General features: G+C 36.2%; 1 protein-coding gene and 1 pseudogene across 3 annotated transcripts in view; both read left to right on the top strand.

Annotated features, from left to right (window-relative positions):
* Window positions 1-25,642, top strand: part of PPP1R2 (protein phosphatase 1 regulatory inhibitor subunit 2) — a 30,332-nt gene extending 4,690 nt beyond the window's left edge. For all 3 annotated transcript variants that reach the window (XM_071214697.1, XM_071214698.1, XM_071214699.1), the window contains exons 3-7: window positions 11,735-11,842; window positions 15,269-15,346; window positions 16,255-16,349; window positions 20,951-21,124; window positions 23,194-25,642. In XM_071214697.1, the coding sequence (XP_071070798.1) occupies window positions 11,735-11,842; window positions 15,269-15,346; window positions 16,255-16,349; window positions 20,951-21,124; window positions 23,194-23,240 (502 nt within the window). In that variant the 3' untranslated portion in view covers window positions 23,241-25,642. The remainder of the gene's footprint in view (window positions 1-11,734; window positions 11,843-15,268; window positions 15,347-16,254; window positions 16,350-20,950; window positions 21,125-23,193) is intronic.
* Window positions 16,656-16,773, top strand: LOC111765939 (U6atac minor spliceosomal RNA; annotated as a pseudogene).
* Window positions 25,643-26,191: the final 549 nt, after the last annotated feature.

Below are 26,191 nucleotides of genomic sequence, written 5' to 3'. Positions count from 1 at the left end.
TTAAGAGTAGAGTGCTGGCTCTGGAGCTAGATTGCCTGGGTTCAGATTTTCTGCCACTTAATTAACTTTGTCATTTGGGGTAAGTTATTTATTATTTCTATGCCTTAGTTTAAGTATTAAATGAGTGCTTCACCCTGAAATGTTAGATTTATTCTAATAAAAATAAATATAGTAATCTAATTTCTCCCATGTCCCAGTGGGTATTTTTATATAATCTGCTATTGAGTCCTGTTAGTCTGTTCAATTCAAATTCTCTAGTAGTTTTAGGTAATAGACAAATTCTGCCTGAAAAAAAAAATTGTGTTTTAATTTCCTTTAATATAGTTTAAGATATAAGCATTTTTCAAATTTTGTCTTTTTCTGCTGTAAAGGGATGTGGAATAGTTAAAAGCTGGCAGAGTAAAATGTTTTCCAAAAGTGACTTTTTGCGTGCTTGAAATTGCTTTATTTTTAAGTCTCACTTTAATTGCTCCATACTGGTGCCAGACTTTGAAGTTTTATAGTTTAATCAACCTATATAAGTTGAATCTTCACTTAAAGAAGGAACCATTTCTTAAATGTGCTATTAAAGTTTATCACCTTGTAGCAAAATCCTGCCTCTCACTTCAAGCTAGGCCAGAACTATCAAATGAGCAAGTCATAAACAAGTACATGTTGGTCTTTGAGATGGCATCATACGAGCTACCAATGTGAAAGTGAGAAGTGGTGACTTTTTCAGGACCTGATTTAGGCTCTAGGAAAAAGTTACTCGGGGTTGGGGGTAGGGCTTGAGGTGTTGGACTGAAACTGGCAAGGGCTTTCATCCTCATAGCAGATCTGTGATATAAGTGGTCATGCCCCTGATTTGGGGTGTAGACATACTAATGCAGAAAAGATCATACAGTTCATGATGGCATAGAGATTTAAACTCAGAGTCGTCCATCAATTTTGTTATGCTAATGTTAATTCTACCAAAACTTTAGAGAGATGCTAAATTTTCATATCCACTACTGACAATTTTTTCTACTTCACTGTTTTCCATCTAAGAATTCAAAAATACCTTTCTTGAACCTGAACTGTAAGGATTTTTCTTAGTGTCACATTGAGGAAGTGGGAGTGAGACTTGAATATATAAAACTTTTAATTCTGTTTACAGTGAAAAATAAACTAAATGTACAGACTGATAAGAATTTGAGTTATATATAATGTGATTTACATAAATGTAAAGAACTCACTCAAATTTATAAGAGAAGACTTCCAGTAGATAGGCAAAGGATGTAGATATCAATTCACAAAAGGATAGTAAAATAGCAAGCATTTTTTTTCATATTTGTTAAATGTAATGAGCAAAGAACAGAAGTTTTTTTTAAAGATTTATTTCTCCCCTCCACTCTTGTTTGCACTGGCTTGTCTGCTCTCTCTGACCATTCATTGTGTGCTTATCTTCTTTTTAGGAGGCACAGGGAACCAAACCCGGGACCTCCCAGGAGGGAGGGAGACATCCAGTGGCTTGACTTGAGCCACGACCACTCCTCACTTGTTGTGTTTCTCATTGTGTTTCCTAGTGTGTTTCTTCATTGCATCATCTCATTGCATCAGCTTGCCCCTGTCTTGCTTGTCTTCTTTAGAAGGCACTAGGAAACGAACCTGGGACCTCCCTGTGGTAGGCAGGTGCCCAACTGCTTGAGCCACATCCACTTCCCAAGAACAACTTTTTAATACCATTGTAGACTTGCTGAAGTGGATGAAACACACACACACAGAAAAATACAATCCTAGCAACACTGTGGTAGTAGCGAGGATGTTATAAATAGCCTTCTCTTTGAAAAAAACTATATGGCTCCATGGAGTAAACAGTAAAGCTCTTCAGAAACACATGTCCTAGCAAATTGTCCTAAAAATGTCATTGAAGAAAATTTGCACAAACATGTACAAATCTGCCTTATTATGAACCTTGGATTCAATTTAAATATCTAGCATTAAGTGAGTAGTGTATTATTGACTCTTATGGTTTAGGGTGTTGGACTTGTGATTGTTAAATTTTATCTTAATTTTAAGAAAACATTTCTGCTTACATCTTATAGTTTTCTTTTTCTTCTATCATTATCTTACAAAACAGATTTATAGGATATTGGGTTCCCCCCAATAGAGATATCTTTTATACTCCAAAGGTCCATCTTCATTCTTTTTCTATCACAAGCAATAATAATGACAGATTGTTCTTTTTAATTCAATATTCTTTTTTTTAAAAACAGATTTTATTGATACATATTAATAAAGCATACAGTTCATCCAAAGTGTACAATTAGTATTAGCACATAGTTGTGCATTCATTACCTCAGTCATCATTAGAGCATTTTCATTATTTCAATAATAATAAAAAACAAACAGGAAGTTCATCACCTTTCAATCTCTGTATATACTTCCCCTGCTGTACATAGTTCCTACTTCTGGCTATTCTTGCACAATTACTTATTAATATTAAGCAGCTTTATTGAGATATGTTCATATGCATACTATTTCTCCAAAGTATAATTAATGGCTTTTAGTATTCTCGCAATGTTGTGTACTCATCACCACAAAAAAAATTATTTAGAACAATTACTCCAAAAAGGAAAACTCCACACCCCTTAGCATTCCTTCCCCAGCCCTACATAACCACTAACCTAATTTATCTTTATAAATTGATTTATATTTACATGTTATATAATGGAATTAAACAGTATGTAGTACTTTGTGTCTGGTTTCTTTCACTTATGATAATGTGGGGTTTTTTTGGTCTGTTGTCATTTTGTAGTATTAACAGGGTCTTCTATATGCAATTTTACCAGTAATCATATTTTACATGTGATTTTACTGTGCTGTATAGTACCATGTTATATTTTTTACCTCTCCTTTTAGTAATACACATGACCTTAGTTTTTCCCTTTAAACTACTTTCATACCCACATAATAGTACTGCTAGTTACAAACATTATGTTGGACTTTCACCTTTTCTATTCATTTCCAAAGATTAACAGACATCCTTTTTCCTAGTTATGCATGAGTTATCCGTCAGCTTTCTATTCTACTCATTGTATTTTCTGGTTACCCATATTCAAATTAGTAACTCCATGAGATTACACAATATATTTAGTTCATAGTAGCACATTCGTGCAGTATTTGTCCTTTTGCGTCTGACTTGCTTTGCTCAACATAACGTCCTCCAGGTTCATCGATGTTGTCATATGCTTTATGACTTCATTTCTTCTTACAGCTGCATAATACTCCATTGTGTGAATACACCACAGTTTGTTTATTCATTCATCAGTTGATGGACACCTGGGTCATTTCCATCTTTTGACAGTTATGAATAACGCCACTATAAACATCGGTGTACAGATGTCTATTCATGATACTGCTTTCAGTTCTTCTGGGTATATACCTAGTAGTGGAATTGCTGGGAAAATCTATATTCAACTCCTTTAGGAATTGCCAAACAGTCCTCCACAGTGGCTATACCATTCTACTTTCCCATCAACTGTGAATAAGCATTCCTATCTGTCCATATCTCTCCACTTCTCTCCAACACTTGTAGTTCTCTGTCTTTTTAATAGTGGCCATTCTGATAGGTGTGAAATGATATTTCAGATTTCAGATTTGCATTTCCCTATCAATAGTGATGCTGAGCGTTTTTTTCTTTTTTTTTGCCATTTGTATTTCTTTGGACAAATGTCTTTTCAAGTCTTTTACCCATTTTTTAATCAGGTCATTTATCTTTTTATCATTGAGTCGCAGCAAGTCTTTATATATCATGGATTTTAAACCTTATCAGATATGTGATTTGCAAATATTTTTTCCCATTGAGTCACTGCCTTTTCTCCCTTTACACAAAGTCCTGTGCGGTACAAAAATATTTAATTTTGAGGCGGTGCCATTTATCTATTTTTTCTTTTGCTCTTGCTTGGGAGCAAGGTCCAAATAACCACCAACTACCACAAGATCTTTAAGATGTTCCCCTACATTTTCTTCTAGTAGTTTTACGGTCCTGGATTTTATATTTAAGTCTTTGATCCATTTTGAGTTGGTTCTTACATGGGGAGTGAGATAGGGGTCCTCTTTCATTCCTTTGGTTATGGTTCTCCCAGCACCATTTGTTGAAGAGACTGTTTTGGCCTATCAACATGGACTTGGTAGGGTTGTCAAAAACCAATTGACCATAGAGGTGAGGGCTTACTTCTGTACTCTAAAGTCTAGTCCATTGATCAAGATGTCTTTATGCCAATAGCATGCTGTTTTGACCACTGTAACTTTGTAGTATGTTTTTCAAGGTCAGGCAGTGAAATTCCTCGCATGTCACTCTTCTTTTTTTAGAATGCTTTTAGCTATTCGGGTACATTTTCCCTTCCAAATGAATTTGGTAATTGCCTTTTCTGTTTCAGCAGCGCAGACTGTTGGAATTTTGATTGGTATTGCATTGAATCTGTATATCAGTTTGGGTAAGATTGACATTTTCATGATATTTAGTCTTCCAGTCCATAAACATGGAATGTCTTTATATATATTTTTAGGTCTTCTTTGATTTATTTTAGCATTGATTTGTAGTTTTCTGCATATTGGTCCTGTTCTTCTTTGGTTAAATTGATCCCTGGGTCTTTTTGTTGAGTCTTTTTGTTCCTATTGTAAATGGAATTTTCCCCCTGATTTCCTCCTTAGATTGTTCAGTACTAGTGTACAGAAACATTACTGGTTTTGCATGTTGATCTTTTATCCTGCCACTTTGCTGAACTCATTTATTAGCTCAAGTAGCTTTGTTGTAGACATTTCAGAATTTTCTAAATATAGGATCATGTAATCCACAAATGCTGAGAGTTTTACTTCCTCTTCCTATTTGGATGCCTTTTTTTTTTTTTGCTCTAGCTAGAATTCCTAGTACAGTGTTGAATAACATTGGTAACTGTGGGCATTTTAGAAGGAAAGTTTTCAACCTTTCCCCATTGAGTATGATGTTGCTTAAGGTTTTTCATATTCCTTTTATCATGTTCAGGAATTTTCCTTCCATTCCTATCTTTCAAAGTTGTTTTTTTTTAAATCAAGAAAAGATGCTGGATTTTGTCAAATGCCTTTTTTGCATTGGTTGAGAGGATCATGTGGTTTTTTTCCTTCAATTTGTTAATGTGGTATATTATGTTAACTGATTTTCTTATGTTGAACTATCTTTGTATACTTTGTATACAACTATCTTTGTATATCTTTGTAATATCTTTGTATAAATCTCATTTGGTTGTCATCTCTAAGTCTTTTGATATGCTGTTGGATTCTATTTGCAAGTGATTTGTTGAGAATTTTTATATAGATGTTCATTGGAGAGATTGGTCTATAATTTTCTTGTATTATAGTATCTTTATCTGGCTTTGGTATTAGGGTAATGTTTACTTCATAGAATGCATTGGATAATTTCCCCTCCTCTTCAATTTTTTGGAAGAATTTAAACAGGACTGGTGTTAATTTTTTAAATGCTTCGTAGAATTCATCTGTGAAGCACTCTGGTCCTGGACTTTCCTTTGTTTGGAGATTTTTGATGACGGATTCAATCTCTTTAAATGTGATTGGTTTGTTAAATTCTTGTATTTCTTGTCCTTCGTGTAGGTTGTTTGTTCATTTTTAGGAATTTGTCCATTTCATCTAGGATGTCTAGTTTTTTGGCATACAATTTCTCACAATAACCACCTCCCCCCCTTGGCTCCTTCACCTGTTTTTGCACTTGTTGTGTGATCATTGTTTTTGCTTGTTGTCTGCTCAGGTTTTTTTGTTTGGTTGGTTTTTTTGCTCATTGTTTTTTTTTCTTTAGGAGGCACCTGGATCTGAGCCAGGACCCCTCCCGTGTGGGAGGCAGATGCTCAACTGCTTCAGCCACATCTAGTCCCTCATAATATCCTCTTAGGATCCTTTTTATTTCTGTGGGGTCAGTAGTAAACTTTGTCCCTTTCATTCCTGATTGTATTTATTTGCATCTTCTTTTTTTCTTTTTTAGTCTGGCTAGCGGGTTATAATTTTATTGATCTTCTCAAAAGAACCGGCTTTTGGTTTTGTTGATTTTCTCTACTTTTTTTGTTGTTGTTGTTCTCAATTTTATTTATTTCTGCCCTAATCTTTATTATTTCTTTCCTTCTGCTTGCTTTGGGAATGGTTTGCTGTTCTTTTTCTGTGTTTTCCGGTTCAGTTAGATCTTTGATTTTAGCTCTTTTTTTCTCTTTTAATATAGGTATTTAGGGCTATGAATTTTCCTCTCAAGTCTGCCTTTGCTGTATCCCATAAGTTTTGATAAATTGTTCTCATTTTCATTTGTCTCAACATATTTACTGATTTTACATGCAATTTCTTATTTGACCCACTGTTTCTTTTGGAATGTGTTGTTCAGCCTCCACACATTTGCGAATTTACCTCTTTCCTGTCTGTTATTGATTTCCATTTTCATTCCATTATGATCTGAAAAAGTACTTAATTTCAATCTTTTTATATTTATTGAGAGCTTCATTGTGACCTAACATGTTGTTTATCCTGGAGAAAGATCCATGGGCACTTGAGAAGAAAGTATACTCCGCTGAGTTTGGGTGCAACATTCTGTATATGTCTGTTAGCTCATTTATCATGTTTAAATTCTCAGTTTCCTTGTTAATCTTCTGTCTAATTGTTCTGTCTTACAATATGAGTGATGTGTTGAAGTCTCCAACTATTATTGTAGAGATATCTATTTCTCCCTTCATTTTTCAGAGTTTGTCTCATAGTTTGGGGCACCCTGGTTAGGTGCATGGATCCTTATGACTGCTATTTCTTCTTGGTGGATTGTCCCTTTTACTAATATATGATGGCCTTTTGTATGTCTTATAACTTTTTTTGCATTCAAGGTCTGCTTTTTCCTATGTTAGTATAGCTACCTCTGCTCTTTCTGGTTCCTGTTCATGTGAGGTATCTTTTTCCAGCCTTTCATTTCAGGCGGTTTGTATCCCTGGGTCTAAGGTGAGTCTCTTATAAGCAGCGTATGAATGGCTCATATTATTTTATCCATTCTGTCAGCCTGTATCTTTTGATTGGGGAGTTTAATTCTTTTACATTCAATTATTGTAAATGCATTATTTACTTCCACTGTTTTATTCTTTGGTTTTCATATGTCTTATCTTATTTTCATCTATCTTTTTACTCTTTTGGTTACCCTTTCTGCTATTCATTCTTCTATACTTTCCTCCAAGCCCCTCTCTCCTGTCTTTTCCTTTCAACTCTAAGGATCCTTTCATATTTCCTGACAAGGTGGATTCCTTTTTACAAACTCTTTTAGTTTTTATTTGCTTGTGAATGTTTTGAACTCACCTTCATAGTTGAAGAACAATTTTGCTGGATAAAGAATTATCAGCTGGCTTTTTCTCTCTTAATATCCTAATTGTATCATACCCCTTTCATCTTGCCTCCATGGTCTCTAGTGAGAAATCTGTACTAAGTCTTACTGGGTGTCCTTTTTATGTGATGGTTTGTTTCTCCCTTGCTGTTCTCAGAATTTTTTCTTTATCTTTGACATTTGACATTCTGAGTAGTATGTGTCTTGGAGTAGTTGTATTTGCATTTATTCTGATAGGGGTACGCTGTACTTGTTGGACACGTAAGTTCATTTCTTTCATGAGAGTTGGGAAGTTTTCACCTATTATTTCCTCAAATGCTCTTTCTGTCCCTTTTCCCTTCTCTTCTCCTTCTGAAACTCCCATGGCACGTATTTGGTTGCGTTTTGTGTTATTAACTCCCTGAGTCCCAGGCTCTAAGTTTCCATTATATTCTTTTTTTCTTTTCTCTCTTCAATTTCAGCTGTTCTCTCTTCTGAATCCCTTATTCTTTCTTCTGTCATTTCAAGTCTGCTGTTGTATGCCTATAATGGATTTTTTAAAATTTTGTTTCTCTCCCCTTCCCCCTGTCCCCACCCCAGTTGTTTGTTTTCTGTATCTGTTTGCTGCGTGCAGTTCTTTTGTCCGCTTCTCTTGTTGTCAGTGGCATGAGAATCTGTGTTTCTTTTTGTTGCGTCATCTTGTTGTGTCAGCTCTCCGTGTGTGTCACCATATCTGGGCAGGCTGCACTTTCTTTCACACTGGGCGACTCTTCTTATGGGGCACCCTCCTTGCGTGTGGGGCTCCCCTACGCAGGGGACACCCCTGTGTGGCAGGGTACTCCTTGCGTGCATCAGCATTGTGCGTGGGCCAGCTCCACACGGGTCAAGGAGGCCCGGGGTTTGAACCACAGACCTTCTATGTGGTAATGGATGCCCTGTCCACTGGGCTAAGTCGCTTCCCCTATACTGTATTTTTTATCTCAACTATCATGTCTTTCATTCCCATAAGCTCTGTTTCTTTCTAATTCAGATTTTCTAATTCTTCTTTGTGCACTCTCACGGTCTTCTTTTTTTTTTGTAAGATTTATTTTTTATTAATTCCTCCCTCCCCAGTTGTCTGTTCTGTGTCCATTCGCTGTGTGTTCTTCTGTGTCCGCTTATATTCTTTGCAGTAGCACCAGGAATTTGTGTCTCTTTTTGTTGCATCATCTGCCGCGTCAGCTCTCCGTGTGTGTGGCACCACTCCTGGGCAGGCTGTACTTTTTTCGCGCTGGGGTCTCTCCTTATGGGGTGCACTTCTTGCACGTGGGGCTCCCCTATGCAGGGAACACCCCTGCGTGGCACGGCGCTCCTTGCGTGCGTCAGCATTGCTCATGGGCCAGCTCATCACACAGGTCAGAAGGCCCTGGGTTTGAACCCTGGACCTCCCTTGTGGTAGGTGAACACTCTATCCGTTGATCCAAATCCGCTTCCCTCTCACAGTCCTCTTGATGTCCTTTATCTCTTTAGCCATATTGTCTTTCAAGTCATTTATTTGATTTTGGAAATTTGTTTGCATCTTGGTGATTAGTTGTGTCAAATCCTGTGTCTCTTTTGGGGCTTTGATATATTCCTTTACTTGGGCCATTTCTTCCATTTTCTTATTATGGCTTGTAATTTTTTTCCTGATGTCTAGACATCTGATTAGCATTGTAAATTTACTCAGATGCTCAATCTTTCTCTCTTTCATAGGGTTTTAGTGGCGGGAGACTGTATGTTACTCTCTTCTTCAATTCTTAATTCATCCTCTACTGGGTCTTTAGGATTGTCCCTTTTAGTTACTCAGTTCTGGGTCGTGGACCCAGTAATGGGTTGCAGTCTGCTTCCAGGGGCCTTGGGAGGGAGCTTGTAAAGGCTGAAAAAGGCCTCTTATTTACTTTTAGTTTCCTTGGTCAGGGGTCGTGATGGGCAGCAAGATGGCGTCTGCCAGCAGAGTCATTCGGGTATTCAAGCCACATGCTTTGTTAATAAGGTTCCCTGACAGAAGAGACAACCCTAAACTCAATGTATCAGAAGCTTTGAGATCAGCAGGAATACCTTCTCACTCTTCTGCAATTACACAGCATTCTGTGGGAAGTAAATCACCAGATTTGCTGATGCATCAGGGCCCTCCAGATACTGTAGAAATAGTAAAAATCATTACCTCAGAAATACAGCAGGAAATTTTATGTCTCAAGAAGAAATTTAATTTACCAACATGGGAAGTCCAGAATAATCACTGACAAGGCTGCTGTTTATCATCAGACAAAAGAATTATCTTTACAATAAAGGGACTTCAAAATGACAAATGAGCTATGTACATTAAACAACTTTAATAAAATATTCTGTAAAAAATGAAAGAAAATTTAGATGGACACTTGTATCTCCTAATTTATGTATCTTGGTCAGCCTTTCCACAGCTTACCTAGGAATTTATGAGTTTTATAATTATTAAAATATACCTTTTTAAATGTTAACCTAATTTACTCTTATAAATTTTTATCACTGTTGAACTATTAAAAATACACAATGTCTGGTAAAATATCATTGGTTTCCCCTAATTTCATTTTCTTTCAGGTGCTGTTTAGAGATGGAAAGAATTTATCAGGCAGAATTACTGCTGATTAGGATCAGTGTTCTTTATTCTTTAATGTTTTTACATTGACAAAGTTACTGGACTATAACTGGCTTAATAAGCATATACTACTCTAAAGGATACAAATACAGCCATGGTAAAACAGGTGACTTTATGGTATTGAGACTGGGGACATAAAGCAAACGATTATTATTTATAACTTATATTTAGGAAAAAAGTATAACCTGGAAAAGAAGAGTTCAAACTGAATATAGTGTAGGAATAAATGTTTGACTAAAAATTGAAAAAAAAATTTCCTTACGTGCACTTCCTTGGTCTGCAAGCTGATGGTGCTCTTTGGCAGCCCTCTCTTTCAATGCCTGGTAGGAATGTGTTTCCTGCAACACTCACAGGATCAATTTGGAAGAGGTTCCTGGCTGGAGGCTAAGAGCCTGGTAATTCAAACTTTCTCAGAGGCAGTTCTCCAACCTTTGCTGGTAGCCCCTTCCCTTTTCCTGGGTAGGAAGTAATTCCATTCCCTCTCATCCTCAGCAGCCCTTCCTGATCAGTAGAGAGGGAGATTGAGAGGGTCCAATAGCTTTAGTCCCTTGCAGGCTCCCCAGGGAAACAATGCCATGGCTCCACCTGGCCTAGAAGGGCTCCTGGAACACAGTGGACCAAATTTGTGGGTCAAAAGTTTAGTCAGCCTTAAGCTCTGTCCCTCTCACTCCCCTTTCCTGGAGAGGTGGATCCTTGGGGCCCCCTTTGTCTGTAAGCTATCCCCAGAGGCCTGAGAATTCAAAAGTGGGGTAGGGTTATTGCATTTGCACCTTGGCTTTTAACTCACGATTTTGCAGTCATGATTCTTTTTCTTGCCCCTCTCTTCTCCGCGGTGTCCAGTCTTTCCCTGGTGTCCTCAACCCTAGAAGATTTTTTTAGGCCATTTCTGCATGTTTTCTAGCTATTTTTCTGGGAGAGAAGATAGTCTTTCTATTCCACCATCTTCCCAGAAGTTGCCATTTTCCAGAAGTTGGTTTTTTTTTTTTTTTTTTTTAAAGATTTATTTTCATTTATTTAATTCCCCTCCCCTCCCCCGGTTGTCTGTTTTCTGTGTCTTTTTGCTGCGTCTTGTTTCTTTGTCCGCTTCTGTTGTCGTCAGCAGCACGGGAAGTGTGGGCGGCGCCATTCCTCGGCAGGCTGCTCCCTCCTTCGCGCTGGGCGGCTCTCCTTATGGGTGCACTCCTTGCGCGTGGGGCTCCCCTACGCGGGGGACACCCCTGTGTAGCACGGCACTCCTTGCGTGCATCAGCACTGCGCATGGGCCAGCTCCACACGGGTCAAGGAGGCCCGGGGCTTGAACCGTGGACCTCCCATGTGGTAGACCGACGCCCTAACCACTGGGCCAAAGTCGGTTTCCCCAGAAGTTGGTGTTTTTTATTAAAATTTTACCGATGTAAAGTGAAAAATTCTTTACTGAGATCAAGTGATGTATAGATTTGCAATTTTTGCTGTTACTAATTCTATCAGCCAAATGGAGACTAAGCAAGTCATAGTATAATTTTATGTTCCTAATGCCTGGAATAGTTTCTGAATACTGTGTTTTTAATATATGGTAAATAAGTATTTTATAAAAATTATCACATTTTATTGTAATTGCTTATCTTTTTTCCCCTAAATCAGTTCCTATTCCAAGAAAGTAAATGTAAAAATAGGGGTTAGAATTTGAAAGTGGAATATGAATGTTTGTGAATTTTAGATGTGGAGCTGTTTCATCCTTTAACTCATTGGGAATTTTTTTTTTTTAATTTTAGTAAAAAATCCCAGAAGTGGGATGAAATGAACATCCTGGCAACATATCATCCGGCAGACAAAGACTATGGTTTAATGAAAATAGATGAACCTAGCACTCCTTACCATAGGTAATGTTATACAGGCATCAATTGACTTTTCACTTGTTTACATTTTGCATTTGGTGTGAGTTTCAGAATAACAGCTAATATGAATTTGTTTTTAATTTATATTTGTTATTGGATACTTGTTCATAATCCAACTGCATATTTTTGTGTTCTAGTATAAATGTGCAGTTCCTTTTTGTACATTATAATTATAGTAGTAAAAGTTTATTCGTGGTACCTCAGTGGTCCCTAGCTACTAATGACATATGCAGATTAGTAGATTTTGCCTTCCTTAAAATACACTATTTATAGAAAGAAAGGTGAGGTTTGGGCTTGTTCATTTTGAAGTAGAAATCAGGGGCTTTGTCTATTTTCAGAAAAGGATAACTATACAGGTGGTAACTCTTTTAGTCTGGTGGCCATCACTACTGTTGCATGTCCTTATTTTTTGTTGTTTATTGTGGCAACGTATTTATGTTTAAAAAAACATAAAATTTGCCACATTAACTATTTTTACATGTACAAATCATTGACATTAATTACATTTACAGTATTGTGCTGTTACCACCATCCATTACCAAAACTTTTTCATCATCCAGTACCGGAACTCTGAATGCATTAAGCAATAACTCCCCATTCCCTCTCCCTGAGCCCCTGATAGTCTCTCATTTACTCTCTTTTTTGAATTTATGACTTTATTTTTGAACTTACATAAGATAATTGCATTGTGATTTTAGGCAGTTTGGAGTCTCCCAGAATTTTTAAAAGGAATTGTGGGGAGCAGATGTAGTTCAAGTGGTTGAGCACCTGCTTCCCATCTATGAGGTCCTGGATTTGATCCCTGGTAGCTCCAAAAAACAGATAAGGAAAGTGGATGTGGCTCAAGTAGTTGGGCTCCCATCTACCATATAGGAGTCCAGGGTTCAATACCCAGGGTCTCCTGGTGAAGGCAAGCTGGCCTGTGTGGTGAGCTGGCCCACACGGAGTGCTGGCCCATGTGGAGAGCTAACACAGCAAGGTGACACAACAAAAAGAGACACAGAGGAGAGATAGTAAGAGATGCAGCACATTGAGGAGCTGAGGTAGCACAAGAGAATGATCGCCTCTCTCCCACTCCAGAAGGTCCCAGGATTGATTCCTGGAGTCACCTAAAGAGAACACAAGCAGACACAGAAGAACACACAGTGAATGGACACAGAGAGCAGACAACAGAGGGAGAGGGGAGAAAGAAATAAATAAAATGTTTAAAAAAAAAAACAAAACTCTTCATTGGAGAGCAGATGTAGATGTAGCTCAGGGGTTGAGCGCCTCCTTCCCATGTTCAAGGTCCTGGGTTCAATCCCCCCCAAAAAAAAAGAGTTGAGAAACAATATTATGTGACAGCAATTGGTATGAAGTATGAAGACAAAAATAAGGCTCCAGTAAGCATTATGAGAGAGATTAAATAAGTAAAATATCTAATTTAGATGTCACCTTAACTTGTATTGAAAAATAAAGATTTCCAGGGCTAAAACATGTCATTGAAGTAAAACAATATAAATCCAGAAGTTACCATTAAAAATAGGATCAAGAATAATATTGTGGGAAGCGGACTTGGCCCAATGGATAGGGCGTCCGTCTACCACATGGGAGGTCCGTGGTTCAAAACCCAGGCCTCCTTGACCCGTGTGGAGCTGGCCCAAATGTGGTACTGATGTGCGCAGGTAGTGCCGTGCCACACAGGGGTGTCCCCCGCGTAGGGGAGTGTGCCCTGTAAGGAGAGCCACCCAGCATGAAAGAAAGTGCAGCCTGCCCAGGAGTGGCGGCCACACACATGGAGAGCTGACGCAGCAAGATGACGCAACAAGAATAGACGCAGATTCCTGGTGCTGCTGACAATAATACAACAATAGAAGCAGACACAGATGAACACACAACAAGTGGACACAGAGAGCAGACAACTGGGGTGGTGGGGGAAGGGGAGAGAAATAAATAAATAAAATAAATCTTTAAAAAATAATATTTTGTCAACTATAACAAAGGTACTACTGCAAAACGTTAATAATAGGGAGAACTGTGTATGTAATATAGGGGTATATGGGAACCCCATACTTTCAGCAAGTTGTTTCTGTAAACTTAGAGCTACTCTAATAAAAAAAAATAGGATTAATAATTTTTATATTTTAAATTAATGAATGAAAATTTTGGGAGATAATTTGAGATAATCTGCTAATAGTGAAAACAAGGAAAATAAATTTAAGATTGTGGCAAGAATAGCAAGAAATAAAATAGGAGGTACAGATACTGAAAGTTAATAGAAAGTTTGAAGGAAGTAATAAACATAGCACTTACAAAAAGTTTTATCTTTATTTTTCTCCTATTAGCAGATGGATACTTTAAAACAAAACTTAAAACTTTTATTGTACCAGAAGCCAAAGTAAGGACTTTCTTTCCTTCCATTAATAAATGTAGTAGCCATCCTTTACCTTTTTTGTCTGGGGATAACTATCCTAAAAGAATTACCATAAGACATGATTTTTAAAAATGGCTGTAGCTGTTATTTTTAGACAATATTATATAAAAAATATATGATATGTAAAGTGTAATAAATGAGAATGGTATTTGATACTGCTTTTTTCTTCTTTACCTTACCTATATCCTTCCTTTGAGAGTGACTGAAAAGTTATTTAGTCCCCATGTAGTTGAAGCTATATGTATATATGTATGCACAAATATATGTGCTCAGCTTTTATAATTCAGTGCTCAGTTTCACCATTTTTTCCCTTTTTTTTTTTTTTTTTTTTTTTTTCAGTTTCTCCGGACTGGCAAGTTATGTTTCTCTTAACCTGTTCTGCTTAATTTAAAACAATAATGTTAAATCTGTTTGCTTTAACTTCCTGGGGAAAAAAACCATCATCTAAACTTTTTTCACCTCATCTTTCTAAATAACCAGAAAAAGTACAGTTTTCTATATATATATGAGTTCTACCTTACGTATCTTTCAGTACTTGAGAATTAAGGATAACCACTTCAGTGGGAGCAAATTTTTCATCAGAGGGTGGGGTAGGAAAGCTAAACTTCCTGAATTATGTCTTTATGATCTAGTTTTGTTATTTTATTTAGTCTTATATCTGCATATATGATTTGTCTCTTTCTTCAAATTGAAGTACAAGTAAACCATACTGATTATTTAGGGTTTTTGATTACTTGTTCACTCCTACTTGGTGGAATAATTGAACCTTTATAGTAATTTTTTTCACAAATGATTCAAGTTTTCAGTATTTTTAGAAAACAGTTACAATAGGAAGCTTGATTGCTGCTATAATTTTGAATATTTGCAATGAATATGAACAATTTAAAATTGTACTTCAAAGATGACGTCAGCACTTTATACATAGTAGAATTATGTTTACCTGCTTTTCTGGTTGTAAATTGTTTCAGGTGTTAATTTTAATGTACTTGTTATCCTAGTATGATAGGTGATGATGAGAATGCCTTGAGTGATTCAGAAACCACTGAAGCCATGACTCCAGATCTGTTAGCCAAAAAGTAAGTACTGATGACTATAAGTACGCAGTTTTTTTTTTTTATGTCTCTCCCATCCCGAGTTGTCTGCTCTCTGTGTCCATTCGCTGTGTATTCTTCTGTGACCACTTCTATCCTTAGTGGCACCAGGAATCTGTGTTTCTTTTTGTTGCATCATCTTGTTGTGTCAGCTCTCTGTGTGTGCAGTGCCATTCTTGGGCAGACTGCACTTTCTTTTGCGCTGGGCAGCTCTCCTTATGGGACGCACTCCTTGCGCGTGGGGCTCCCCTGCGTGGCAGGGCATTCCTTGTGCGCATCAGCTGCGCATGGGCCAGCTCCACACCAGTCAAGGAGGCCCAGGGTTTGAACCGCAGACCTCCCATGTGGTAGGCGGACACCCTATCCGTTGGTCCAAGTCTGCTTCCCACTGTTTTTAATTGTACACACTTAAAGGCATTTTACTTTGCTTTACTTGTACAAGTATAAATAGAAATCATGTGCTAAGTTCATTTGGATTTTTCATACCAACTATGAAGTGTTATTTCTGGATTAAAACCAAGGTGTGCAGGTGGGAGGAAGTTTAGAGTACTTCCTGAGATACTGAAGTGTATAAATTGCCTGTGTTGTTGTTTTTTTAATATCCTGCGTCCTTAGTGTTAACTATGGACGTGAGAAAGGCAAAAATAAATAAATTGATAAAAAAAAAATGTCCTTTTTTTTGCTGTTCATTGATTTCTAGCACCCATTCCACTCTTCTGGTTACCTGATGGTTTCTACACCTATCCTCACTCTTTTTATTTTCCTCATCAGGTTATATAGGTAGCATATTAATGTTCTTTAGATGTTTTAGTGAAACTCAGAAGTTGGATGAGATAGTTTAATAATATAAGAATATCATAGTATTGATTTCTGTGTAAATGATTGTTATATAGATTAGCTGCTGCGGAAGGCTCGGAACCAAAGTATCGGATTCAGGAACAAGACAGCAGTGGAGATGAGGATAGTGACCTCTCACCTGAAGAACAAGGTAGTTTACTTCTTTTCATGCTTTCCCCATTATGCTAATAATTTTTGCTAAAATAAATCCATCATTTGGAAGATACACCAATAGTTTTCATTTTTTGGAGGTGGAGGGTAGGAGAATGGGAACAATATTTTTATAGTCTTTGAGTATTTGGATGGTCTTCAAGTGGATTGCTGTAAGAACTAATTTTCCAATTGCTTGTTCTTTTACTGTTTTGTTAGGATTGTGCTGAAATTCAGTAGATGAATTAAGATGGTCAGACATAGAATGAAGATCTTTATTAGGTTACATAGAATGAAAAGAGTAGGAGTATCATTGGAAAGGAGAGAAAGACAACCATCTCCTTGATAAGAATGGAAGAGACTCTCATAGCCTAAACAGCACATACACAGTTAAGGCCCTGCTACCTACTTAAGTTTGTTTTTTACAAATAGAATGGTTACCTGGGGTAGGAAGATTATTTCACCATGTTGTTTTTGATTTTGTTTTTTGAACCATGTGAATGTATAATCTTAAGATTTTAGAGTGTTTGTATAGTTTGGTTTTCAACTGTTTTTAAAAGGAAAAACCAAAAGTATGTATAGAAAAAAAGATGCAAAACACACACACACACACACCTAAAAAAAGAGAAGAAAATAGAGCAGTAGTCTGTTTGTAGCCTTGAAATGTGGGGACTGCCTGTGCTATAAAGAATTTCAGACATTTTAGGACTCTTTAAGATTCCTAATTTTTCTAGTTAACTGTCAGGATCTTTTGTCATGTGTAGCTATAAAGGTATAATTGGCTCTCTTTTTCTGTCATCTTCATATTATAGCATATTTACCAAAACTATCATGGTCTGAGCTTAATTGTTGTAAAAGAGAAAAATTTTACATACAGCATATGCTCAACTTGCTAAATATCTCTTCTACTGTCTGTGACTTACTTATTGTCCTAAAATATACCTCAAAGGCCTTTGAAAGGGGTTTCAAATAAAAATAGTTTCTAGAACTTGTTTCCTCATTACTCTCTAAAAGTGTGAACTCTCGAGAACAAGGCATTTATTATTATTAGCCTAAAGCTTTTTAATTTGTCAATTTTCATTAAGGGAGCATGTTATCATGTTTCCTCAGGTTGTAGTTCCAGGAGTCAGCCGGCAGGGGTTGCTGTGTGACTAGTTAAAAGTTCAAATTCAGTTCCCACTGGTAGTTACTGTATACAACTGTATAGTTGTTTGTTGCTTTAAACAAATTGTATCTCTGAAAATCCTTGTTTATTGTCCATAGAAATTCTTAGAAAATAGTTTACAAAATAAGCTCATTCACATGTACCTAGACAGTTATAACTAGATGTTGTATGAAATCATTTAAGTGTTGAAACTTTTTCCACCTATTTAAAGTACATCCATTTGAGAAAATCTTAAGTTTCATTTTTTACTATTTTTGTCAAAGTGAGTTCTAGCTTTATAAAGGATAGCAGCAGTTCTCAGCTCAATTACTAACTTCCTTCCTATCTGAAATACCTCTCCTTTGGTTATTCACTATCCCTTTACCCTATTTTTGTTGTTGTTGTTAAATTATTGGTTTTCTCCATTAGAATGAGAGCAGATATCTCCATAAGAGCAGTACCTGACAACAGCAGGTACTCAGATTATTTTATGAATGCATCATTGGTGTATTTGGAAGTTGTAAAATTGACCTGGCACTTCTGAATGAAAAAATTGTCTTATAACTTAAGATTAATGGCTCTCATGCCAGACAGATTTGAATTTGTGCTCCAGATATGCCAGTTAGCTGATTTGCTAAATTTCTCTGAGTCTCAGTTTCCTAATCTCTAAACTGGAAACTGCAAGAATATTTACTTCACAGTTGTTGGTGAATATTAAATGTGATAAGACATTTAAAGAACTTAGTCACTGATCCTGGTATGTGGCAAGTGTTTAGTACATATTAACTCTTAATAACCTAATCAGCAAGTTCCTCATTATAGTATTATGCAGAAGAGAAAAAGAAGGAATAAAAAGGATAATTCTTTTGTTAAGTTTACATGGCTATTTTGTCATTAGAGCTGGGCCTAAAACCTAAATCTCCTTGTAATCTTTGTATTATGTTGTTCCACCACAAAAGTTTGGTGTGGTGGAACAACACAAGTATATAATGTGAGTATAAACTGAGAGAAGATTGAGACCAATTAGATTTGCAGCTTTCTATAAAAATGACCCACTAAAGAGTCATGATATGAAGTTTGAAAAACACTGGTTTATATTGAAAAAATAAAGGAACAAATGCACAATGATGTAGGCATATTATGCCATAGAAATATTGAAAATATAAAGGGGAAATTAAATATTTGAGAATAAGACATTAAGTTATAAGTCAATACTTTTTAACTCTTTTAAAATGATGCTTCTGCTTATATACATGGCAGAATGTTTACTATTTGTCCACATACTTTATTTCTAAACCAGGTCTCTTTTAAGAGTGGAAAAGGGGAAAGCAGACTAGGCCCAATAGATAGGGCATCTGCCTACCACATGGGAGGTCCAAGGTTCAAACCCCGGGCCTCCTTGACCCATGTGGAGCTGGCCCATGCGCAGTGCTGATGCGCGCAAGGAGCGCCGTGCCACACGGGTATCGCCTGCACAGGGGAGCCCCACGCGCAAGGAGTGCGCCCCGTAAGGAGAGCTGCCCAGCGTGAAAGAAATTTCAGCCCTCCCAGGAATGGCGCCGCACACATGAAAAGCTCACGCAGCAAGATGAAGTAACAAAAAAGAGACACAGATTCCCGTGCCGCTGACAACAACAGAAGCGGACAGCACGCAGCAAAGGGACACAGAACAGACAACTGGTGGGGGGGGGGGGTGGAGAGAAATAAATAAAATAAATCTTAAAAAAAAAAAACTGAATCAAAATTTTTAAAGCACGACATTTGATTATACTAAAAGCCATTGATTATACACTTTGGATAGATCATATGATATATGAATATATCTGAATAAAACTGTTTAATAAGTAAATAAATAATTGTGCCAGAATAACCAGAAATAGCAGCTATGTTCAGCAGGGGAAACAGAGATTAAGAGGTAAAGAATTTTCTTGTTTATTTGGTTTTTTGTTTACTACTATTATTTAAATAATGGAAATGCTCTGGTAATGATTGAAGTGATGAATGCACAACTATGTGATTATACCAAATACCATTGACGGTACACTTTTGGTGAATTGTATGCTTTATTAATATGTATCAGTAAAATTGATTTGGTTTTTTTTTTAAAAGTTGTCGGCCAAGGCTATGTGCCTGTCCCCTTCCTGGGAAGTTGGATCCCTAGGGTCCTCTTTGTCTGTAGCTGCTGGCCCTGAGGCCTGAGAATTCAAAAGTGTTTATAGGGTATGGGGGAAGATGCAGGCAGTTGCAGCTGCTGCTTTTAACTCACAATTTTGTCATTCTTTTCCTCTCTCTTCTGGGCATTGTCCAGCCTTCCCCTGGTGTCCTAAACCCTAGAAGATTTTTTTCCAGACCATTTCTGCCTGTCCTCTAGCTATTTTTCTGGGAGAAAAGAGAGTCACGTGTCTTTCTAGACTGTGTTTTTGTGGTGCAGACTATAAGTGAAATAATCCAGAATCACCTCACCATTCCTTTGCAACAGGCTTTTCTTAAAATTACTCCGGGAGTGAGATTGGTTTTAACCAGCTATGTTTGAAATCATGCCAGTTTCTTAATGGATAATAAGAGTTTTTTAAAGGGATTTTTCTTTTAAAAATGGAAAACTTGAGAAAATTAAAATTACATATTTCCTTGGCCCAGAATTAACAGTCATTAATCATTTGTTTTGTTTTTTTTAAGATTTTTATTTACTTTATTTCTCTCTCGTTCCCCCCACCCCAGTTGTTTGTTCTCTGTGTCTATTTGCTGCGTGTTCTTTTGTCCGCTTCTGTTGTTGTCAGCAACATAGGAATCTGTGTTTCTTTTTGTTGCGTCATCTTGCTTTGTCGGCTCTCCGTGTGCGTGGCACCATTCGTGGGCAGGCTGCACTTTTGCGCTGGGTGGCTCTCCTTACAGGGCGCACTCCTTGCAAGTGGGGCTCCCCTATGCAGGGGACATCCCTGTGTGGCACGGCACTTCTTGCGCGCATCAGCACTGTGCATGGGCCGGCTCCACACAGGTCAAGGAGGCCCAGGGTTTGAACCGCGGACCTCCCATGTGGTAGACGGCCGCCCTAACCACTGGGCCAAGTCCGCTTCCCAATCATTTTTTATTTTCTCTGCTTACATGTGTGTATGGGTGTCTGCAGTATTCATATATAATTGTATTTATGTGATATTAGAACTTGCTTTTTCCTATTTCTGATGGTTCTTATTCCTGTTTTTACATAGGGGTGTACTTGAACCTAAAGGAGGGGTCAGCAACCTTTTCTGTAAAGAACCAGCAGAATAAATACTATAGATTTTTACATACAGTTGTAACTACCCAGCACTGCCTCTAAGCATAAAAGTATCCTTTAAAGACATTATCAAAACAAATGAATGTGACTGTGTTTTATTAAAACTTTATTAACAAAACAAACTTGGGCTGTAGTTTGCCAGTTCTTAAACTAAATACTGCCTAAACCTACTTGTATTTTGTAGAAAAAAAGCGACAGTTTGAAATGAAAAGGAAGCTTCACTACAATGAAGGACTGAATATTAAATTAGCTAGACAATTAATTTCAAAAGACCTACATGATGATGAGGAAGATGAAGATGAAGAAATGTTAGAGGCTGCAGATGGAGAATGCATGAATATGGAAGAATCAAATCAAGGTTAGATGTTTTGAAAAATAGCACTGAGCCACTACGGTCTTCTGTGCCTAAAATTATTATGCTTTATTTTGCTTTAAATTTGTGAAAGATCTCAGAAAATTTTGCTGAGATTCACTTTTTTTACTATGCTGACAGTTTCTAAGATGTCAACCCCTGTGGTCAATTTCAAAATAATAATAATGCCCAGAATTGATCTGTAAGACCATTTGTTACATGACTATATTTTTGTGGTTTACTGGACTTTAAGCAATTATTTTTGTCTTAATATTAAGCTATATTTTCTTTTGAGTGTTTCAGGTAATAAACTGATATCCAGTGAAGGTGATGCTTCTACACCAATAATACACATGTTACCCACTCTTTGTACTTGCAAACTAATATTTTTCAGTGAAGGTGTAAATTTTTTTGTTTGTTGTACCCACAATGGTTAAGTCTTAGGAAGTAAATATAGTGAGCATAGTAAAAAAATAGGTGATTCTGTGACAGAACCTAATAATGAGTCTCTGTCCCATTATAATGTCAGGATCACAATATTTTTTTGTTCTTTAATGTTACGCTTTAACCATTCATGGTTTCCTACAGCATTTTCATTTCCATTGCAAGCACCTACAGTCTGTTTTGCTGATATTTAAGTTTAACAGATTTCATCTCTTTAGTAGTTGTTACATATCTTTCTTTTCTCTTCTCTTTCTAAATCTGTTATCCATTTTTAAGTGACCTATCTCCTAATTACCCTAGGGTCTTGGTTTTCCATTTTCTTGCGTTATCACTTTTCATCAGTTTCTATTCAGACTCCCAGGAAAGGTCAAAGCCATAGGCCCACTTCATTTGCTACAGGAAATTTGTACCATCTTTACTGTACCAGAGATTAAAGGGATTTCTTTTTCCTTTTTTTTTTAAACATGGATTTTGACATTCTGGCCTTTTGCCCATCTCTGTAAGATACTATATTTTACACATTTGGTAAATAAATATATATATTTTTCCATTTATTTTACTTTAAGTATAATAGGTGATTAATATTCATGTTGGTGCCTGATTTTTCTTCAGTGGAGATAAGGTGTATCTCCATATACCTTAGAATATATCTTGCTTAGCATCATAAAATCCACAATGCTAGGAAAGACTACATCCTAAGTCTTAGATAAGTAAGTTCCTTATTTACTCCTCTCCCTTTGGGGCTCTTAAAGATCTTACTAGCTTTTAAAATCATGAGGTTCTACAAAACCCATTACCCTTTTTTTTTTTTTTTAATGGTACTAGGGTGGGGAATGAGCCTGGGACCTCATTATGTGGGAAGACTATACTTAACTACTGAGCTATATCGGCTCCCCTGAATTGGTTTTTTCATTAGTTTTTGTTTTTAGGAGATACTGGGGACCATACCCAGGACTTCCCATGTGGGAAGCAAGCACTCAGTCGCTTCAGTCACATCCATTCTGCAAAACCCATGACATTTTGAGCATTGGCGTTCGATGTTTTATTCCTGTTTTTATTTTTTTTAAAAGGGGGAGGGCAGGAAATTTAGACATAGGAAATATTCATAGTTTTGAGATAATGTGAGTCTTTTTTATCATTTAGTGTATTTGAGTTGTAATAAAATCTGAACTCTCTACCTGTGATTTATTTAAAATATTTAAAGGGGTATAAAAATTCTTTTATATCAGCCTACATGAAAAATCCTTTGTGTGTGTGTGTGTGTGTGTGTGTGTGTGTTGTGTGTGTGTGGGGGGGTAGTTTAGGAGGTACCAGGGATTGAACCCAGGACCTCATATATGGGAAGCAGGCACTCAGCCACTGAGGTACATCTATTTCCCAAAGAGAGTTTTGTTTTTTAAGTTTGTTTGTTTGCTTGTTTGTTTGTTTGTTTGTAGAGGTACCAAGGATCAAACCCAGAACCTCATACATAGGAAGCAGGCACTCAACCACTTGAGCTACGTCCGCTCTCTATTTGTGCTTTTAATCTTTATATTTATCATCCTTGCCAATAGAAGGGGACATTAGCTCAGTTGGTTCCAAGGTGGGCAAGACCCAACAAATTATGTTGACTCTCTCTTTTATCTTTGCAGGGTCTACTACAAGTAATCAACTGCAAAACAAATCATCCAGTTCATAGAAGAGATTTGTTCAATTCGGCAATTGTTTGTCGTATACAAACCCTGTTACTATAATACACTGCTTCTTGTTCTCTACAATTCATGACTTAAATACTGAAATGCATAGCAGTTATAATATATTGCCAAGAATTAAAAGGTAAACTTAGAGACTGATTAGACTGAAAATGTCTAATTCATACCTGTATTCTTGTGTCTAGCACTTCACCATAAATACACATAATGTCATCAGTCCAAAACTGCATTACTTTTATATGAACACTGGTTAATTTGTATAAGATATTATATAGCTTTTTATGCTTTAGAGGTTAAACAGTATCTTGGGGGGGAGGGCTAATTTATTTTCTTCACTTCTAGAAGTGGTAGCTCTTATAAAAAGTTATGGTTTTTTTATCAGAATCCCATTGGGACAACATTTATATAGGCTAATAAATATTCAGGCTAAAAAGTATTAACACTTGTCTTCAACTTGATTTGTTTGTTTAATTAAATAGGATTATATTATTTTAAGAGTTACTGTTACAATTTCTTATCCTACTACCTTTAAAATTCCTGTTCAGTTTCTTTGTGCTTAAGTAAAGAATTGAGCTTTTTCTGATCAAAACTGGCTTTTTTTTCCCCACAAATAAATTATCAGGTTAAACTTGTACTAACTTCTGCTCTGATTTTTTTGTTTTGCTTTTGGTACAGTAGTGGGCAAATTTAAGATCTTTTTATTTTTTTTAACGTAATTCTAAATGTAACTATATTCCTTTGTTTCCCATTCCTTTCCACACTTATGTACACAATTCTTTGCCTTTCTAAAATATAAAGATTGTCAAGGCACTAGGAATCCTTCCTTCCCTCACATATTGAATCATTTGCTGCAACAATGAAATTCTTAATTTTGACCATCAATGCCTATTATTTCCTTTAATATGTGGAGAAAATGATTGAGTAGCAGTAGTACTATAGACAGGAAATACAGTTTAACTGCTGTATTTGTACATCTCTCTGGTTTATAGTTAGCTAATTAAATAACTATTAGTTTACTGTTGGACCTATATAGAGTAGAAAATAACGGAGTTTTTTGCATGATGAAAGAATTGTATGCAACTAATGATATGATTATAGTTCCTGAATGTACACAGACAGAACTAAGCCTGAACATTTTTAAATATGAAAATTTTAAATAGTCCCTGCTTTATGGGAATACAATAATGTATACTATGACAAATCTACTTTATTCTTCTAGCACAGTAAGAATTATTTGGATTTTTTCCTGAAATGAAGTACAGTTCCTGTGTATTTTGGTTTAGTGGTGTTTTCATTTCTAGTTAGTTATTTGTATTTTAATTTTTTGTTAATACCAAAATAATCCATTTTATGAACAGACTTTTTAAGTAATTTCTGTATATTGTATATATGAAATGACTTTTATAAGCAGCTTATCTTCCACTTGTGAGTTTATGGAAATATCAGTATGTCAAAATAAAATGTGGAAGAATTCTTTGTTATTAGAAGACTGTGCTTATTATTTTTAATGCCTTTTTTAAAAATCGAGATCCATAGTGTCTCTGAACTGCATGTTCAGTATTCTTACTAAAATATATTAGCTAGTACTATGATTTACAAACAAAACAATGCTTATTTCTGCTTTCTATATTTAGAATGTTGAATTTATCTTACCTGTTTTAGTCCTCTTTTGAAGGATGTGGAGATTAAGCCTATACACATGTGTGCACACACACACATATATATATTCACGTACTTACGTATCCCTCTGGTCTTTGGTTTTCTCAGTTTGAGTTCTTAGAAAATAAACAGATACTCTTTATTTGTAGAAATAGCTGCTCTACCACAGTGGATAAAAGGTATGACCTTAACCACTGATACGTTAGTTTTTTATAAACTGTTTTTTTTAAAGTTTAAATCATAAGGAAACTCTTATTTCCAGTTACAGAAATAGCTGTCCTAAAGAAATGAGATATACCAAATAGCATGCCCACTATGATTGTAGGTAATTAGTCAAATAGAGTTTTAAAAATGTTTTTATCAAGTCATGACTTCCTAGTTGACTTGGTATTAAACTGTACAGAAAAGTTAGATTTTCCTTTGGAGAAAGTTAAATGTGAATGTTCATTTCTAGCCGAGGTAAATTTTGCTTTCAACTTTATCAATAGCACTTTCTCTGCTTAACTGTTTTGATGTTACCTTATCTGCTTATTCATTTTCAGTCTGAAATTCAGCAGGGATGGCTCTTTAAAATGAGACACTTAGTGATGTAAATGATTGTTAAAGTAACTTTAAATTGAAGATTGCAGCAAAATGCAGTTATTCTCTACAGTTTAGTTTTGTTTATATTTTTTCCCTTTAACTTAGTACACTAAACATATTGTAATAAAATATGATAATATGACAGTTACCTGTTTGTGGATTTTGTATTCTTATTGCTCAGACCTTGTTCCTTCAGTAAGTGTTCTAGATATCTTGGACTACATAGTGGCAGAATAGTTTCTTTGTTTAGTTGTAGTAGAAATGATAACAATAGTTACCATTTATTGAGAGCCTATTATTTGTTCTTGCCTAGCATTTGGTCCCTTATAACTAATTTTCCTAACAGTCATGCTACGTAAGTGTTATTATCAGCACTTTGTGAGTAAAATGCACTTGGCCATATTACTCAGTCTCAGTGTCTCATGCATGGTAGATGGCAGGATTGAAATCCAGATAACTAAATGTCATGTCTTTTATCCATGCTCTTTTAGATGTTGAAAATTCTCTCACTTTAGAAATTGCACCTTACAAAAACTTTATTTGGGTTATTAATACACATTGTGTACTCCAGAAGTAATATTTTTCAGATGTTTAGTTGGGGTTTCTGGTTTTTTTCAATCTGAAAGATTGAACATAATTTGATTTTTTTGGGATTTATATGCCATGTAGAGAAACATCTCAAAAGTACAAATATTCA

The sequence above is a fragment of the Dasypus novemcinctus genome, chromosome 4 (genome assembly GCF_030445035.2).
Source record: "Dasypus novemcinctus isolate mDasNov1 chromosome 4, mDasNov1.1.hap2, whole genome shotgun sequence".
Classification (NCBI taxonomy): domain Eukaryota; kingdom Metazoa; phylum Chordata; class Mammalia; order Cingulata; family Dasypodidae; genus Dasypus; species Dasypus novemcinctus.
Note: the sequence above shows the minus strand (reverse complement) of the source record. Positions and strands in the feature narration are given on the sequence as shown.